This window comes from Dunckerocampus dactyliophorus, chromosome 7 (genome assembly GCF_027744805.1).
Source record: "Dunckerocampus dactyliophorus isolate RoL2022-P2 chromosome 7, RoL_Ddac_1.1, whole genome shotgun sequence".
Classification (NCBI taxonomy): domain Eukaryota; kingdom Metazoa; phylum Chordata; class Actinopteri; order Syngnathiformes; family Syngnathidae; genus Dunckerocampus; species Dunckerocampus dactyliophorus.
The window spans coordinates 22,800,800-22,819,009 of NC_072825.1; the positions used below are offsets into that span (position 1 = coordinate 22,800,800).

Sequence of the window (18,210 nt, forward strand, 5' to 3'; positions counted from 1 at the left end):
CTACAAACATTTTCTATTGAGGGCCGCAAATAGAAAAAGTGAAAGGGGGCATGACATTATTTCTTTTTTTAAGGGATATGTATTTAAAGACATAGCTTTGTGTTATTATGGTTACTGGTTTTCTCATTGTGCCTTTTGCTCTATTCATACAATTTTTGCTGTTTTTGCTGCAGTGTGCCTCAGGCCAATGACAAATGAGCCACAGGTCACGGATGGCCTCTAAGCCGCACTTTGGCACGCTTTGCTTTTGTGGCTCCTTGCCGGGGTTCAGCACGTGGTGTTGCTCTGTGAGCAAACCACAACTATGTTTGGCTTGATGGCTGACTGTCGCGGGCGAGCGATGGTTTTGTTGATCAATACGTTAAAACAGTCCGCATCGCCGTGCAGCTCAAAGATTTTTTGAGGTGCACCTCACACAACGCTTTTTGTTTTCGGGGTGAGCGTGCGGTGTGCGTTGAGCTGAGGGCTGTGTCTGGCGGGGTGCGTGCCTGGAGAACGGCGAAGCGTACGTGCTGCAGCCAAAATACGTGCCTGTTAGTTGCTCTATGTCACTGATATTATGCGTTTCGTTTTAATATTTTTGGGATCGACATGGTCGATCTGCTCTGAAATGTACCAAATGTTGAGATCATGTGTATCCTGTCGGAAATTGTTTACATGTTCTCCATGAAAAGAAAAGTGAAAATCATCAAAGACCATATACTGGATATAACCATATACAGTACAGGTATTTGTCCATTTTGTTTGGAGGTAACTTTTGGGGGAGATTCGGGCCACACACAGTATTTGTTTGTCTTCTGTGTAATGTTCAAATGCAGGCTGTTTAATTTTGTCTGGAGAATAGGCCAATAAAAAACGAGCTGCTGGCAGGAAATGTCCCCCCAGATACAGTTTGGACACCCCTGTCTTAGGAGTGGAGCTTCCAAACTCAGAACATGATGCGGACTGACTTCTAAGTTGTTCTGATAATTGAGCTACAAATTTTGTTTGGCTTTTGAGGAAAATGTTGGTTAAACTCCAAATGGTCCACTGTACAAAGGGAGATGTACTTGCCACATTTACTTACCTCCTGATAGTTTTTCAATTAATAATTGTCTCGTGTGTGCTGTATCTTGTGAATTTCTCCACTGTGGGACGAATAATTGCTCTGAAATGTTACACCATTTTTAGGAAAACACTACCATCTGCTGGTAGTCTTGTGCTACTGCGTCGTTTTGTTCAGTAAATGCAGTGGTCCCCAACCTTTTTTGACCCACGGACCGGCTTGTGTTCCCACAAATCTCCCGCGGACCGGGGGTGGGTGGGTGGGGGGTTTGGGGGTGTCGTACATTATAGCGATCAAACTTATCTTATTTATTATGTATTGTGTAAAACTAAGACATGAATAACATCAAATTAAAAGCACAAAATGAATGCCAACCTACCATTCACCAGTTCCAGCCAAGTTTTTCCAGAGACAATTACATGCTGTTTGACGTGTGCGGTAAAAGGCAGTGCGCTAGCATCAATTAACATTAGCACTCAATAAGTCATCAAAACTTACCTTAATGCATTCCCACATTGTATCAGCATTTGAGACCACATATGAGATGAAAGAAAAATTGTAAAAAAAAAAAAAATACAGTAGTAGTCTATCTGCTGTATATGAGGGAAAGTTAGCACACGCACAATGGACATGCGTCAAGTGAGACGGATGTAACAGAGAGAATCCGGCGACTTTTCAAAATAAAACATTAAAAAAAATGAAATTATGGAAATTATTGTTTCTTTCTGTGCGGCCCGACTTTTCAAAATAAAACATAAAACTTTCTGTGCGGCCCGGTACCAAATGACCCACGGCCCGGTTGTTGGGGACCACTGCAGTAATGTACCTGTGTTGTTGTGGTGCGTGGTAAAATAAAGTTTTTTGTAAAAAAAGAAAAGAAAAAAGAGCAAAATAATATAAATATAGTTAGAAAAAATGCACAAATTATGATGTACTGTGTATTCTGTTTGCTTAAGTAGTGCAAATATGTGAGTATTTTAACTATTTTTAATTAAAATGATTTCATTTTTAAAAAATACAGTAAAAAAAACATAGCACAATTTAAGAATATCATATCATAGAGCTTTGTAACATAGACTATTTAGGACCCACTATTCTAACATGTTGACTTTTTTTTCGGTCATATTGAACAACTAACCTCTGAAGAGGTCATATAAAAATACAGAAAAAAAGGAAAAGCTAAGTGCATTTTTATCTGTTTGTGATTTCTTCTCTATATGCTGACTTATTTCCTCACTCAGGACTGTGTGTGCATTTGCATTCATTCATTCATAATCTCAAAAGCACAAGCAACTTGCACAGTAGCACATCATTTATTTAACATTTAATCAACATGTAATACAGTAACTCTATTAATTGTAGCTAACAGAGCGCTTATAGTTGATTTTAAAAGCAGGTTGTTTTTTTTTACATAAAAACTACTAAAATATTAATTAATAGTCCCTTTTAAAGATAGATGAGTTAAACGCTGGAGAGGAAATATGAATAGATCAACTGTTACATTGTAGAGGAAATACATTCTCCCATCAGCCCTGCATCTCAAACTAGTCCTCTTGTGCCGTTTAAAGGATGTGTCTGTAAAACACTGATTGTCATTTGAAGTGACGCAAGATGGTTGGCTATACAGCCTCACTCTGGCGACATGTTGTATGCAACACAACAAAATGTAATGAGCAGCATACAAATAAGTCATTAAGCATGAAGTTGGCCTTTTACTTACTACTGTATTTGAAGTCCTGTGTGTTATCACACACAAAATGAGTACAGATGATTTTGCAGTGATTTTTTTTTGGTAGAAAAATAAATATAAGTTCTACACCATTAACGGCAATGTTTTTCATTAGGAAGTATTCATTTAACGCTCATGGGTTGTTGTGAATCGTGGGTTCGTATCTCCATTGGAACATCTCTGTGCAGTGTTTGCATGTTCTCTTCGTTCGTGTGCGGGTTCTCTCCGGTTACTCCCGCTTCCTCCCACATTGCAAAAATACGCATGTTATGTTAATCTGAGACTCTAAATTGTCCATAGGTATGAATGTGAGTGTGAATGGTTCTTTGTCTATACTGTATGTGCCCTGCGATTGGCTGGCGACCAGTCCAGGATGTATTCCGCCTCTCGTCCGAAAGGACAGCTGGAATAGGCTCCAGCATACCCCCAACCCTAGTCGGACAAGCGGTACAGAAAATGGATGGATGGATGGGTTTGTTGTGAAAGATAGTTTAAAAAGTACAGTATCTTACTGCAAAAACATTACAACGGAACCTCCAAAGTGGTCATATTTTCCAAATTATGGTGACAAATTACATCAATTGACTTTTTAAAAATTGTTCAAGTCCAGCACTGACTTTGACTTTGGAGGTTCCACTGTAATTGTATTGAGGCACCATACTAAAAAGCAGTAGTACGTAATGTATAATCAGCAGTTATACATCAAACATTACAAAGCGCCTTAAAAAAAGACAGCGCTGTGACATCATCAGCAGTCGCATTTGCTTCAGATAAAATAACGCACTTCCATTGCGAGTTTGACTTTGGAGTCTTGAAGAAGCTACTGAAGCGTTATAGATTTACAAGAAGCATGCATGTTTGTCACTTCTTAACACAAATAGTACACCACGGGAGTTGGCCTATAGGTGATTTAACTTTAGTTCATATTTGGACTCTGGATGAACATTCTAATTGAATAGTTGATGTTAAAAACAGACAGCATTGGGAGCAGGACTTCGCTCTGCTCCTGTTGCCGTACACAGACCAAACACTCCATTAGGAACACCTAATCCAATATTCAGAGAAAATAATGCTCTGTTTTGATTGACACAGTCAGAGAATTTACTATGATACTATTGCCATTGCCCATTATTATTCTTAGTGCAGTGTTAGTATTTTTTTGCTGCAAAACATGAGCCAGTCATCTCTATTACTGTTAAATAAAAAGCATGCATCTACAACTTATTTTCAATACTATGCTTTTGATTCCTATGATTGTTGTCCCCAAGTCACACTTTGTATAATAGTTCCTAAAAATACAGTCAACGCTGCTATTCATTTAACCGCCACGTCTCCTATAGTTTCCGAGTGCGAGGTCCACAAAAACAAATAACCGCCGGGATCTTTCATTAGTGTCGGGTGAAAAAACATTGGCATTAACAGCTGTGGCAGTAGGCAACCTCCTGATGTCGTATTTGATTAACGCCATAAGATGACAATAGCGCATTTGAGGTATCATGTGTGGTCTTTATGTAGCTCTGCATGCGCTTTAAATGTTGGTGGCGCAACTCAGCTGTCGCGTGTTGTACTGTTGGTTACAATCAACTCATCGACTCTTATGAATGCTGGCTGAGCATGTTGCCGCCTTACCACCATTACAACATCGGTTCTGTTGCTGTGTGTTGCGCAATATAGTTGTTAATAAATGGCCACGTGGTCAAAGGGAGCTATGTTTCTTTTTCCACTTTCTAATGCAGTCCGAATCATTATTACAAGGGAAAAAATGAACTTGTTTTAAATAATGAGTTTTCACATTCAGGAAATTTACGCTGCTTCCTCCTCAGGTAAATAAACACCCTAGCCATAATTAGAGCATTTACATAGGTATGCATGTGAGTGTGAATGGTTGTTCCTGCGATTGGCTGGCGACCAGTCCAGGGTGTACCCCGCCTGTCGCCCGAAGTCAGCTGGGATCGGCTTCAGCGTACCCCAGCGGACCCTAATGAGGAAAAGCGGTATAGAAAATGGATGGATGGATGGATGGATGGATGGATGGATGGATGGACGTTATGTGTATTATTATCACTGAATCATAGTGAGAGGTGTTTTTAATACTTTGACTACTTTACATGAAATAGTAAAACTGTTACTAATATGACGCAGTGAACTAAAACTGCACATTATTAACCTTGTCAAGGAATATTTTTTTATTTAATTGAACCTTACGAGATGTGCAGGTGTACCTAATGTTATGTCCAGTGTGCACTCTTTCAATGTTGCTATGCCTACAGTACACAGGACAACATAAGACTTTATACAGTACAGTATACTATCAGGATATCTAGTATGTACTTGTTTCTACATACAATGCCATGTAACCCACAGATCATTAGCCTGCTTATTAAACGAGTCAAGTTGAAGGATGTGATGTTAGCTAAATTCAAACGTCTGGACTACATTTTTACTGTCATTACACTGCATAATGAACATATTAGTTACTGTATACTGTATATTCAGCTCCTAACCGAAAACATTTGTGTTGTGCTTTGGAGGAAAAACGAATGGAATAGTTCAAGTGCTTCTGTCTGACTGTCAGTACATTCAGTGGTGCCTTCGACCCTGCTTTGACCCTGCTTATGCCATGATGATCAGCGCTGTGCTGTATTATAAACTCTATGGTGAAAGGTTAAAAAAATCCCCATCATAAACTGCCAAGGGTGCGTGTGCACTATTCAATGAGCACGTCTACATGCGGAAGTTAGGTTTGAAATGTTTAAGACACTCATTCTGGAAGTTTCTTTATATTCCCATTCTTTTTAGATACGTTTGTTAATAAAAGTAATAAAAAGTTAATCTGGATATTCATTGTTTACGTCTTGGTTAGGATTGTCACTTTTTAGATTGATGCTTGTGTTTTATATCATTATTACTTAAAAAAAAATAGTATTCATTTAATACATTTTTTATTACCCAGTGTGTTTTTTTTGTTTGTTTGTTTTTTCAAACCATTTCTCAGCAAAAAAAAAAAAAAAGATTATGCTCAGATATTGAAAAAACTATTACATTTAGTTAGATATGTCACCAGAGTAACCTGTGAGCTTATTGTTAAACCTTGAGTAAAGCATACCTTTACTGGCAATACATTGTCAGCCAATGTAAGTCAGTGTGTTTGTGTGTCGTCCTGTCCTGGTGGGGGCAGCACTTAGCTATCCAAAGCTGCCATTTATTAATGGTAAAGTAAGTGGGGTAAAGGTCACAGATGGTGGTAGAATGAAATCTCTTCTCTTAGCTGTTTAAGATGCATCTTTTACATGTTCATCTCCATTTTGTGCTACGGACATTTGGATTGTCCTTCCTAAACATTTAAACCGGAGGAGCTGAACCTTGATCATTTCTGTGAAAGTGGTGGAGTCCAAATCTAAGGATTTTCTCGTTTTTGTGCATGTGCTTCTCAGAAAAATAGTCAACGTTTCCCATGTTTCCTCCTTGGTGCTGTCTCTCAGTAGTCCAGAACAGGACAGCAGTTGAGTTCACCCTCTTTCTCCATTTGACTGCTGCTTTTGCAACACCAAACCTTCAAGTTCCCTTCTCCTTCTCCAAGGGTTGTCATATCTCCTCCATGACTTCCATGACGATTGTCCTGGGTCCTGTAAGGATCAGGTTGCTCACTGTTCTGTAGTCCTGAGAGAGGACGTTTAGTCCATTCACCGACACCACAAACTGACAAACCTGGAGAAAGAGAGGATAGATGAGGCTTATCAAATGTGGCAAGCACTGTAAATAATAGCAGCATAAACACAAAACATCTGGCATGTCCTCTTACGTGCAGTGTGAATGTGTGCATATGACATCTCAATGGGGCATTGTTGCAAAGCTAGGTCTTCACAGAGGACCGGCTGATAAGGGTGGGCCTATCGATCCAAATATCCATAGTACGGATACTTGGAATGGTACAGTACTGTACCGTTTGGTCTGCCCTGCATGGGACAATCCACTGTATGGATCGGCAGTTTTTCAAAACATTTTGCACTGTGTGTGTGTGTGGGTGTGTGCGTGTGCGTGCCTGACAAGGCTGGTGAAAAGCCCTCCCTGTCACATAATGTCCCACTTCCCATGCTGTGACAGTCTGTCAGACAGTATAGGACAGCCTATATATGGGAGAGTATAGGCAACAACAGTCACGCTGGCCCGCCTGTCTGTGTTGGCAATGCACGAGGTGATTCTCCAATCACGCTTGGGAGGAACGGCCCCCTTGATCTGGACCCGAGCGGTGCTTTGTTATTGTCCATGATGACCACCATGTTCAAGCATAAGGGTGTCCACGTGTGCACTTGGCACCACGACACCCTGAGCCGCAGTTCGATAATTTACTTTGTGGTCGTGTCTTCGGACTTGCTGCCACCTGTTTTGGACACTCGGGCGAAGAGAGGGGCAGAGCTGTCAACCAATCACCAGCTGGTGGTGAGTTGGCCCCGATGGTGGAAGACCAGAAGGTAGGCGGATAACTCTAGCGAGCTGGCTGCTGCCAGGGACAGCTAGGCAAAACATGTAAACAAAGATGCAAGAAAAGTCGAATGGCAATAGGTTTGATAAGGGAGTGATCAAACATGCTGCCATCGACTGGCGAAGCCTGTGGCAAGCTGTCAAACTGAAGCCACAGAAGTTTTACACCGCCATACGGGACAAAGCACGTCCCATGTCGGCTCAATCCGGGTGTTGGCAACCTTACGTGACACAGCACACATGCAGGGTGTGCCGCCGCACGCTGACCCGTTTTTGTGATCGGCTTTGAAAGAGATTTATCTATCACGGTTTTTACGGAACTCGGCCGATACAGATCTTGAAAATGCTTAAATTGGGCAAAAAACGTGTTTTTTTTTTTTTTTTTTTACTAACAATTGGCTGTATTGAACCACAAAACAGCATGAAACCACAAAATTCATAGTGCCAGACAAAATGGGTATTAGCCTTTTTGTGTTGATATGAAAATGATATGAAGACCACAATCTTTCCAACTTGGTGGAGCACTCCAGTTAAAGATGTCTTGCAGAAGGGTGTCATATCCTTTTATACAAAGCAACTATCCTCAGCTTGTAAAGTTTAATATGCTTCCCAAAGTTTAAGGATATGTCCTAACAAGCAAAAAGGGTGAGGACCATGTGAACAACAACAACAATAAAAACCTGCTCATAGTGGAAACGTGTCCAAATTTCTTCAGGCCAAAAAAAAGGCCGCACACCTAAGAGATTGCCATCTTAATCTCATTTCATTCCTCTGTTGGTCTGCTGAAGCTCTCTGAACATCCCCCCTCTCCTTCTTCACTCCCCCGTTCCCGCCTCCTCTCAGAGGCTGTGGGCTAGTTAGTCTTGGCTGGGCTCCAGTAGGTAGGGAGGGGGTTAAAAAAAAGTGTCTGGCACAGGAAAGAGCCAGAAAATGTGGCGAGTGAATAATGCACACATGCTGAGATGTTTCAGAGGTTATTCTTCCTTCTCAGGTGACAGATGATGAAGACATGCAGGTGGAATTACAAGTTAATAAAAGAGGATTCCACCTCTTTTTGGTTTGCCAAAAATGTAGGACCAACCAATTCTCCTTGTAAATGATGTTGACCACTTTAGCAGCAACATTAGATAATATGTGCAAAATCACTTCTACCTGCAACATTACTCTCTAAAATATTCTGAAGGGGGGGGCAATCATGCCAAACACACACATATGCACACACACATACACACACACCTTTTCCAAGACAGTTAGAGAGGAAGGAAGAGGAAATGAGGAACACCAAGGGAGTCTGCTGTATATAAATGGACCGCAGAAAAAAAAGCTCTACATACTGTAGATTTACAATCCACACAGACCACACACTCTACCTTGTGTCAGTAGTTATAAAAGTACATTGCACAACAATGCACCTTTAATTGTTAAACCCCAGAAATTACTCATACATAGGCCACATTTAAATAAACTTTTTAAATTGACTTTTTTGTTGGGTGAATGTGTACCGGTATCTTTTAAATTGAAATGATACAAGTAAGTGGGAAAAGACTGTAATATGTACTTTTAAAAGATCCTGGAAACTATTTGCTATTAGATTGTGCCTTACAGTGAAAATATTCCTACTCCTTATCATTTTAAGGAAAAACAATCTTTAGCACCATTCTAAAGGCACTTGGTAACTTCTAGCATCATCTAGAGCAGTGGTACTCAGCTGGTCTGATCCTGGCTCACACACTTGGTGACCCACTTTCATGAGGGAAAAGCAAGCTCAGTTATTTTTAGTTAAAAAATAGCCTTTAAAACACATACATTTCACCTTTTTAAACTAAAATACACTCAATTGCATGAGAAAAATGTATTTCAGAACACAATTTTAATACAAAGAATTACAACAGAAATCAATACTATAAAATAGTTCATTAATATTTGCTGTTTGAATTCAGCTTCACTCTATCACGTTTTAAAAAAATATATTCATAAATCGGGCTGTTTCGTGGTTGAATACGACCTATTATTGGTAAAAAAATATGCACATTGAAGCAAACGTTAAATGTATTTTGCCTCAATGAATCATTTTCAAGCACAAAAATGACTAAAAGCACTAAAATACAAATATAAGGCATTAAACAGACGCATTCAAAGACATTGATGTAATATTCTGAAATAGTCACTAGGTGTCAGTCACGTTACTGTAATGTTCAGTGAGACACACAAGCACCAGACTTGATCGTCGGAACAACAGGCTTTGACTGCAGTTTTGAATGATCTCACAACAGCCCCAAAAATCCCTAATAAAAGCACAGGCTACTGTTGCGGCCGTTAGCAATGCAACTCTGAACCCCTGACATCACTTCCTGTCCGCCCCTCACTCAGGTCCCCTAGGGAACACATTTATTGTAACACACGAGCACGTCTTATTTGTCTTGAGGGCTCTAATAAAAAACGTATTTAGAAGGTCGTAAACAGGTTTTCTATGCGCTATGAAAATATTCTATTTATAAATAAGGAATCCAACTTCACAGAAATTCACTTATCACTTATCATAATGTAGTATAATGGTGGTTTTAAATGGCTTTACACTCGTATTACCCAATATAGTAGACATTATAAGAGTAAATAACATATTGAAGATGTAAATAATATTCCTGCTCCTGTGTGTTACAGTTAATGTGTTCCCTAGGGGACACTCAGTGGCAGGAGGACAGGTTGTGAGTTTTGCTTGTCGTGGGTTATGGCCCCAAAAGTAGCCCGTGTTATTATTATTATTATTATTATGTTATTATGATTTTTCCTGTCGTGAGATAATTGAAGCCTGCAATAAATGCTTATCTGGCGATCACGTCTGCTGTTTTGTCTCAATTAACAATTACCGACACCTAGTGGCCGATGTAGAATATTACATCCACAATTTGAATTCTTCTTTTGCCTTGTATTTGTATTTTAGTTAATTTAGTTCATTCATTTAGCCTTTTTTATGCTTGAAAATGCTTAATTTAGGCCAAGAATAAGTACAATTAGCTGAAATATGCATTTTTAAAACTAATAATAGGCGCACAATTTCTTCAGTTGTGATTCTGATAATGTAACAGTGCATAAGTGTTCTTCAAGCATTAAAAAAAAACCATGCCCTGAGTGCATTGGGAGTGGCTCAAAGACCCGGGAGGGAAATGGACTCTGACGTGGTACTGTTAAGTATCCACGTGGTAGCACATTTGTTCACGTTGACACCTCTCTGAGATCAGTGTGTGTTTGGTTGATTGCGTGTGGAAGTTTACCCTTCGGCCTCAAGCGTGGACGGATGTGACAACGCCCAGCAATGTACTAAAAAGCATCCATCAATAAAACAAGTCGTGTGCTCACTAAATGTTCAGGTAGAGGGAGGGACTCCATCAATACTATCGACTCTCACACAAGTGATTGTAATATTTAACTACAATGACAACATGTTCTTATGCCACTAAGATTAGATGACGCCTTTTACACACCTTTACCTTTTCAGCCTCACATTGTGACAAAACCTGCATAGCAAATAATAAGACATGGTCGTAGACAGCCACCATATAAGCAGTCAGACATCCCAGTAAGTTGTTCAACACAGCAATCACCTTCCAATAATAAAGTGATCTTGACCCCCGAATTCCCTAGCAGTGGACATGTTTACCATGTGTGCCATTAGAGAACGCTTCAACGACACAAAAGGGGTATTTGGGCCAAATGAAAAATGAAAAACAAAACATGTACTTAATATTATGATGACAATGAAGCCCAAATATTACAATAGAAATAAATTAAATTAGAAATTCTTATAATCACAAGATGGTCTTAATTTTAACAAGCAAGTGTCCAAATTCCTACAAGCAACAGTTAGGGGCCAGCAGCTGCTATTTCATTCATATTATTTATATTTATAATTCTTAGTTGTGGCCGCACAACTAAGACCTGGATTCTCCCCTTTCTGTGTGGAGTTTGCATGTTCTTCCCGTGTGCGCGTGGGTTTTCTCCAGGTACTCCGGCTTCCTCCCACATTCCAAAAACATGCATGTTAGGTTAATTGGCGACTCTAAATTGTCCATAGGTATGAATGTGAGTGTGAATGGTTGTTTGTCTATATGTGCCCTGCGATTGGCTGGCGACCAGTCCAGGGTGTACCCCGCCTGTCGCCCGAAGTCAGCTGGGATAGGCTCCAGCATGCCCCCGCGACCCTAATGAGGAAGAAGCGGCATAGAAAATGGATGGATGGATGGATTCTTAGTTGTATTTCATTCACTGCTCAGTGCTTTTCATTTTTTATTATGTTTACATTTGTTTAATTATCATTGAGTATTTTTAATATTTTACTGTTATTGAAACTGAAACATGACAACATCTTCAACAGTCCTTTTCCTAATGTATCCTTTTATTGTTGTAATATTACAACTTAATTCCTGCAAAATTATGACAACGTTCTTCATAAAATCACGACTCTACTCTCCTAAATTACAGCTATTTTTCTCATAACGTTACAACTTTATGATTTTTCTCTCATCATTAATAATAAATAAATAATTACTTATTATTATTAATACATACAATAATAACTACTATACTTATAATATTATTTATAATTACTAATTAGACTATTTAATGATATATATAATATGTAAAAATATATAATCATACTACTTCTAAAATTATGTCTGCTTTTTTTTCCCCCACAATCAGTGATATGAATTGTAATTTACTGTAATACATAATTTGATGTTAATTATTAGCTTTAATAGTATGCAATAGCATACAACATGTCTTTTAATGGTTTTAATAGATGACAATTATGCTAAACATAAAGCACTATTTCACTTGTGCCAGTAGACTGTGTTATAAAATATTTATCAAGATTAAAGAAATTGATACAGTCTTTGGGCCACGTTAAGTACTTTTTTAAGCATACACAGTGTGACTATGTTCCAAATAAACAGTGACCTATGTCTGCGCTTTACAAACATTTAAACTGCAGTGTCTCCCAGTGAGATGGAATAAATGACACTGTATTTTTTAAAAGAAGAGGCATATTGGAGTTACGCTGTATTTAGGTGACACGGTGAGTCTAAGTCCAGGTCAGCTAATCTCACCGAGACACAGTTGTACACTTTATCAGTGCTTGTGACCCATGACACGCACTTCCACAGTCATTAAATATGACGGTTAACACAGCAACCAAAGCAGAAGTGATTACTTCTACTGGCTGCTTCCTCTTTTCTGTGAAAAACGTATATGTAGTTACAATTTGCTTCCAGATTGAGAAAATCAACAGCAGCTCACCATTGAATCATGAGCAATTACTACATTTTTAACTCCATAATGACATACTGTATCCTGAATGAGCGACAGTTCTAACTAACCATTACTACCACCAACTACCACTGCTAGTTTATCACTGTATGTGTGTTTTATATTGCTCTGCTGCCTACACAATGAACAGCTACGCTACATTGCCAGCATCCCTTGCTGCTGCTCAACTTCCTTGCTGAACGTCACGCCAGCTGTGGCACAGAGTGACCTTCATATCCTGCAGCACTTTTATTACTTTTTTATTGTCTAACAACACATATTGATCACGTCAAAGGAAATGATGACCTAACTTTTCATGTTTCTCCTTGTCCTTTGCCAATATCCATCCCTGCATGCACATATGTCGCTGGTGTTTACCGTCTGTGCAGTCCCTACCTTCATGCCCGCAGCTGCTGCGGGCCCACCGGGGTCCACGGCCTGGATGTGACAGGGTTTGCTACCTCGCACGACAAATCCCCAGCCCACAGCATCGCCTACAATCTGTGGAAGGGCACATCAAAGGTTTCCATGGTAGCGCCAAACCATGCCTCACATACAGTATGTACACGACACAACACACTCCTGTATTGACACTAACTGTATGTGTATGACTCGTGACTTGTGTTTGCAGTGGTCTATTTACGATTGCCCTGAAGGGTCTCGTGTATTCACAAGGGTGTGAGACTGTGTTATTATACAACTCCCTGCTCGTGAGCATGTGCGTGTGTGTGCGTGTTTGCGTGAGTGTGTGTGCTGTCTTACGGTGAATGTCTTCTTCAGAAAAGGTCCTCCCGGTGTCTGGAGCTCCTCTGGACTCACATGTCTCTTCAGAACTGTCCAAACACATAACGTTATTAATGGCAATCATGGCAAGGGCAAAGAGTATATACATATAGACTAGGGCTGTCAAGTGATTAAAAATTGTAATCAGATTAATCACAGTTTTGAAATGAATTAATCATGATCACCATTAGCAACTATGTCTGAAATATGCCCATTTTTACTGAATTTAATTACCAGGAAGATCAATGACAGGACAGGATTATATACTGTATATTTGTATGTATTAACAACTCCAAATGAACTGAATATGTCAATCAAGCTAAAAGATACCACACAAGTCTAAAAATCGATTTGTCTAATACGAGTCTCTTTAATAGCAGCAGTACATTTGAATCACACCTTAAACCGTGTTATTAAGAGCAATGGGGGTTGCGTTCAAAGACATTGCGTAATTTAAGGTAAATTGATTTGTTTACAATGGATTTTCTAGCATACTTAAACATAGCAAATTGTACTTCCGAATTAACAGTTACAAAGTGAGTGACGCAAATATCCACACCCGTTTATTTGGCACACATACACACACGCATTATACAGCTGTTTTTCTGATGTTCGGAGTGTCCCTGAATGCATCTCGTGTTCTTGTAATGAGAATGAGGAAGTGTTGACTAGAGACGTGTGTGAGTTGGAGATACATACAGTATACGGTGTTGGAATTGTGCCGCTGTTGATGTGTTCGGTCAGAATGAAGTTATAAAAAAGTGTCAGACTCTGTGTGACTGTGTGGGGACGCTCCGCTGTGCTTTCGTCTGCCGTCATAACAGCTTGCTCTGGTGCGCATGCGTTAATTACACAAAGAAGTTTAACGTGATTAATAAAATAAGTTAGCTACGTTATTTTTGACAGAACTAGTATAGACACACACTCAAGCGCACACACATGCATGCACGCACGCACACACACACATACACAGTGTCATTACTTAAAAGTGTATCTCGCAACTTCCCCTAACAGTCACAGTAAGATGACCTCTAAACAAAACAAAACATGCGTGTCATGTGACGTTATTGCGCGATAAAATGTCCTTACAGACAAAACAGAGGGGAAACACTATGAATATCAATCAACACACTGTTATTGTTAATAAAAGCAGCCTTTGTGCATAACTGAACTTGAGTGTACTTTTAAATGGACATTTCATTAGCTTTTGCTTTGGCTTTTTATAGCAATTTGCACCATGTATTCCAAAGGGTTACGCGAGGGGGGCAGACCGGGAAGACTCCACCAGTATCCCAATATTTTGGTCCAATGTGATCACAAGTGTTGTCACTTATTATCAGAGTTCTTTGTTTTGGTAGATTTTTATATAAATAGGGGTGTCCCGATCTGATACTGATATTAGATATCAGTCCGCATTTTATAACGACCTGCATCTAAAAGTGTGTGCTAGCATGTTCAGCAATAAGTAGGAGTGTTGTCAGCCGTGTGGCTGTGTTTTTCAATAAAGTCTGAAAAAGACGTTGCAGCTGAGTGCAAAGCTTGTCATGTTTCCTGTGATGGCACAGAACCGGAGAAGTTTAATATGACCAATCTTATCGCACATTTGAAGTAGGATTTTGGCAACACCACGGCTCCTGAATCATCCATTGCTGTTCGACACATTTGCAAAGCGAGAGAAACTTTCATGGGCCACAAAAAGTCATTGGGTGTAAGAGCAAAGAGGCAACCCCTGTCGGTGGTGAGTAATGTCAGGTTTAAACGATTCATTTAGCACGTCGATCCTTGCTACATTATCCCTGTTTTCCATAAAACTGTACACCAGATGCATCGAGAAGAGAAGTGAAGAAATGGGTCACTTTTTCACATACCTACTGTTGGTGACTATTGTTCTCTCTTTGAGTAATGTCACTTGACCAAGCACATTCCTCACTACTCTCTGTTTGCGTAATATCAAGTCAAAAAAAAGTATGTATGATCTATGCTGATATCGGATCAATGTCGGTACCCGCCGATATTCAAGGCTGCAATATCGGAATCGGATCGGGAGTAAAAAAAAGTTGGACACCCCTAATTTTAAATGTTATATTTGAATTAATTTTATATCCTGTTATTCGTGTGGGTTAATCCCTAATAAATAAATAATAAATCCCTAATAAAAACATGGCCTACTGCTGCGGCCGTTACGCATGCAAATCTGAGATGCAACTCTGAGACCCCAACGTCACTCCCTGTCCACCCCTCACTCGAGTACCCTAGGGAACACATTTATAGTAACATACGAGCACTACGAGTCTTACTTATGTTTTAAATGGATTATTTACTCTTATTTTGTCTATTATATTGGGTAATACACGTGTAAAGGTGACTATATGAGTGTTATTTCATGTCTAGAGGGCTCTAATAATGTTAAAAACAGTATTTACAAGGTCATAAACAGGTTTTCTATGGTCTAACTCTGAAAAAAGAGTCATACATTTGCATCACAAAACCATTGCTAATAAAAAAATCAGACCTCTCAGTCTCCCTGCGTTATTTCCTCTACGTTTGTATCACTACTGTACAAGCTCTCGCCTGCTCCATTGTTGTGTGTGTGTTCCACAGTGTTTACAGTACATGCGCGGATGGAGACTGCTGTGTGATGCAAATGTCTTACTCTTTTGAACGCACTCTGCTTTGAGAAGCCAAACTCTTTACTTAAGTGACTCCAGCCACTAACCGGAACTATGTTCCTCGTCACCAAAATCCGACCAGAACTCCACTCATTGAACAAAGTGGGGGGTAAGTCACGCTTGAGACACTACACTGCTGATGGGGATGTCATACAACTTCATGTCAAAAAATCAGAACTATCCTTTTAAAGTCTTGTCTGTATGGTAATGGTATTGTGATGGAGAGTTTGATGGAGTTTGACCCTGGAACAGACCGTTACAATTTCTATTTTGGATGGGTGTTTTTTTAAAAATTCCAAACAAGTTTCACACGCCACTACTTTGATATGTTCTGTTTCGGTGCGATGAGTCTGCACCATTAGCTTCATGGCTTTTTTTTTTTTTTTGCCTTGCCATACTTCAACCAACAAACTCCTCCCTTGTGTTAACATGTACAATGTCTACATGTCACAACAGCACGTACTCTCCAAACAACTGGATGCACACCTCTTCTGTTTTACTGATTTTATGGCACGCCAACAACAAATGTGGGAATGAAGAACATGCTCATGCTTGTGTGCAGGGTTTATGGACCCAACGTTCATTATGAGTGTGAAAAAACATGAGACTAGACACCTTAATGTCACTTACTATACTGTTGAGATAGTACTTTCCAATTGTGATGCTCATGCAAAAGTCTACACTTACCAGGCACTTCATTAGGTACACACCTGATTTGAATTTGATACGAATTGTATCAAGTAAATGGTAATTTCAGGATTTACACTGTGAGAAATGTAGTCATTTAAACATGTGTATTGCTATTGTTGTACAACTACACTGCATTATACTGGAGGGTGTAATTTCTGAGTGAGCTCTTGTATTGGACCTCTAGGCATGCCTAATGATATGGCCAGTGTATATTACAGCTCTACCGTGTGGGCGTGTTATCGTTCTATATCGTGCTATTTGTAATTGCTACAATGTGTGGAGGAGGGAAAAATTCTTCTTGTGTGTGTGCTGGGGTGGGGGGGTCTTTTCCTGTCCATTGTTTCTGTGTATATAGTTGTTGGGAAGGTTTGTGACTACAAAGGGACTTCCATCAAGGACACTTGAAAGACAAACACACACAGGAAAAAAATACTTCCATAAAATGCCTGCTCATCTCCACATGATTCCTATTACATAATTAGAACTAAATGCTTTTTTATACCCTGTTGTGTAATTGGTCAGTTGGGGCAGCTGCAAGCTGTCTGCGTCCAATCCGAGGAGGACATATGATGTATGGTACAGCAGACACAGTTAGTGTGCACGAGTGCATTTTTGCTCACCAGACTTGGGGTTGCAGAGGACCGGCGGGCTGCTGCTGAGTGTTGGGCTGCTGCTGTAGTACCCACTGCTGCCACAGCTGCTGCTCATGCTGCTACGGCGAACCCCGACCACCATCTTTATCTCTTTAGTTGGGCTCACTGTGGACATCAGATGTGGAGAGAGGTTCAGTTGAAAAAAAAAATCCAATCTTTGCGTTACTTGTGAGTGGATGAAACTGTTGAACATCATACAGTATGCACTCTTTCTTTGTGATTATTACTGACACTGGACTACTGTATAGTCACTTATAGTACTACACACTGTACAACATGTTCATGTTGTGTTTTATTGCCTCTTACAGTGAAACTCTGGCTGGTGAGCAGCCCAGGGTGTACCCCGCCTCTCAACCTAAGTCAGCTGGGATAGGCTCCAGCATACCCCCGCGATCCTAGTCAGGATACACGGCATAGAAGATGGATGGATGGATCTTTTTCTATCTTTTTCTCAATACAGTGCACCTTTTTGCTCTTCAGTTCCATTTTTGCTGTTTTTTTGGTTAATTTATTTCTACAGTCTAACACAGGCAAATAAAAAACAAGCTGCCAGTCGCAAATGGCCACTTTAGACACCCCGGGCTTACAGAAACAATAAAAAATTATTTTGGTAACTGTCAATGATGTTAATGTAGGCCAGCCGTGGCATAACCTTTTTTTTCCTACTATATGCCGTGGTCCAATAAAAAAATGATCTGCGGGCTGCGAATGGCCTGCGCAGTTTACAAACTGTGCTTGGTTTCGGGAGGGGGAAGATTTTTTGTGGTACCACAACAGAGCGGTACCACTGATGGCAAAGCAGAAAAGCGTGACAATAACCACAGAACAAAAATGGAAATTGAAGTGACATAAGAA

At 39.8% G+C, this 18,210-nt stretch overlaps 1 protein-coding gene across 1 annotated transcript in view; it reads right to left on the bottom strand.

Annotated features, from left to right (window-relative positions):
* Nucleotides 1–2,339: 2,339 nt before the first annotated feature.
* The window catches only part of deptor (DEP domain containing MTOR-interacting protein), a 43,259-nt gene continuing 27,388 nt past the window's right edge, over nt 2,340–18,210 (bottom strand). The window contains exons 7-10 of the mRNA XM_054781968.1: nt 17,323–17,460; nt 13,323–13,393; nt 12,957–13,061; nt 2,340–6,482 (exon numbers count right to left, since the gene is read on the bottom strand). Of these exons, the coding sequence (XP_054637943.1) occupies nt 6,360–6,482; nt 12,957–13,061; nt 13,323–13,393; nt 17,323–17,460 (437 nt within the window). The 3' untranslated portion in view covers nt 2,340–6,359. The remainder of the gene's footprint in view (nt 6,483–12,956; nt 13,062–13,322; nt 13,394–17,322; nt 17,461–18,210) is intronic.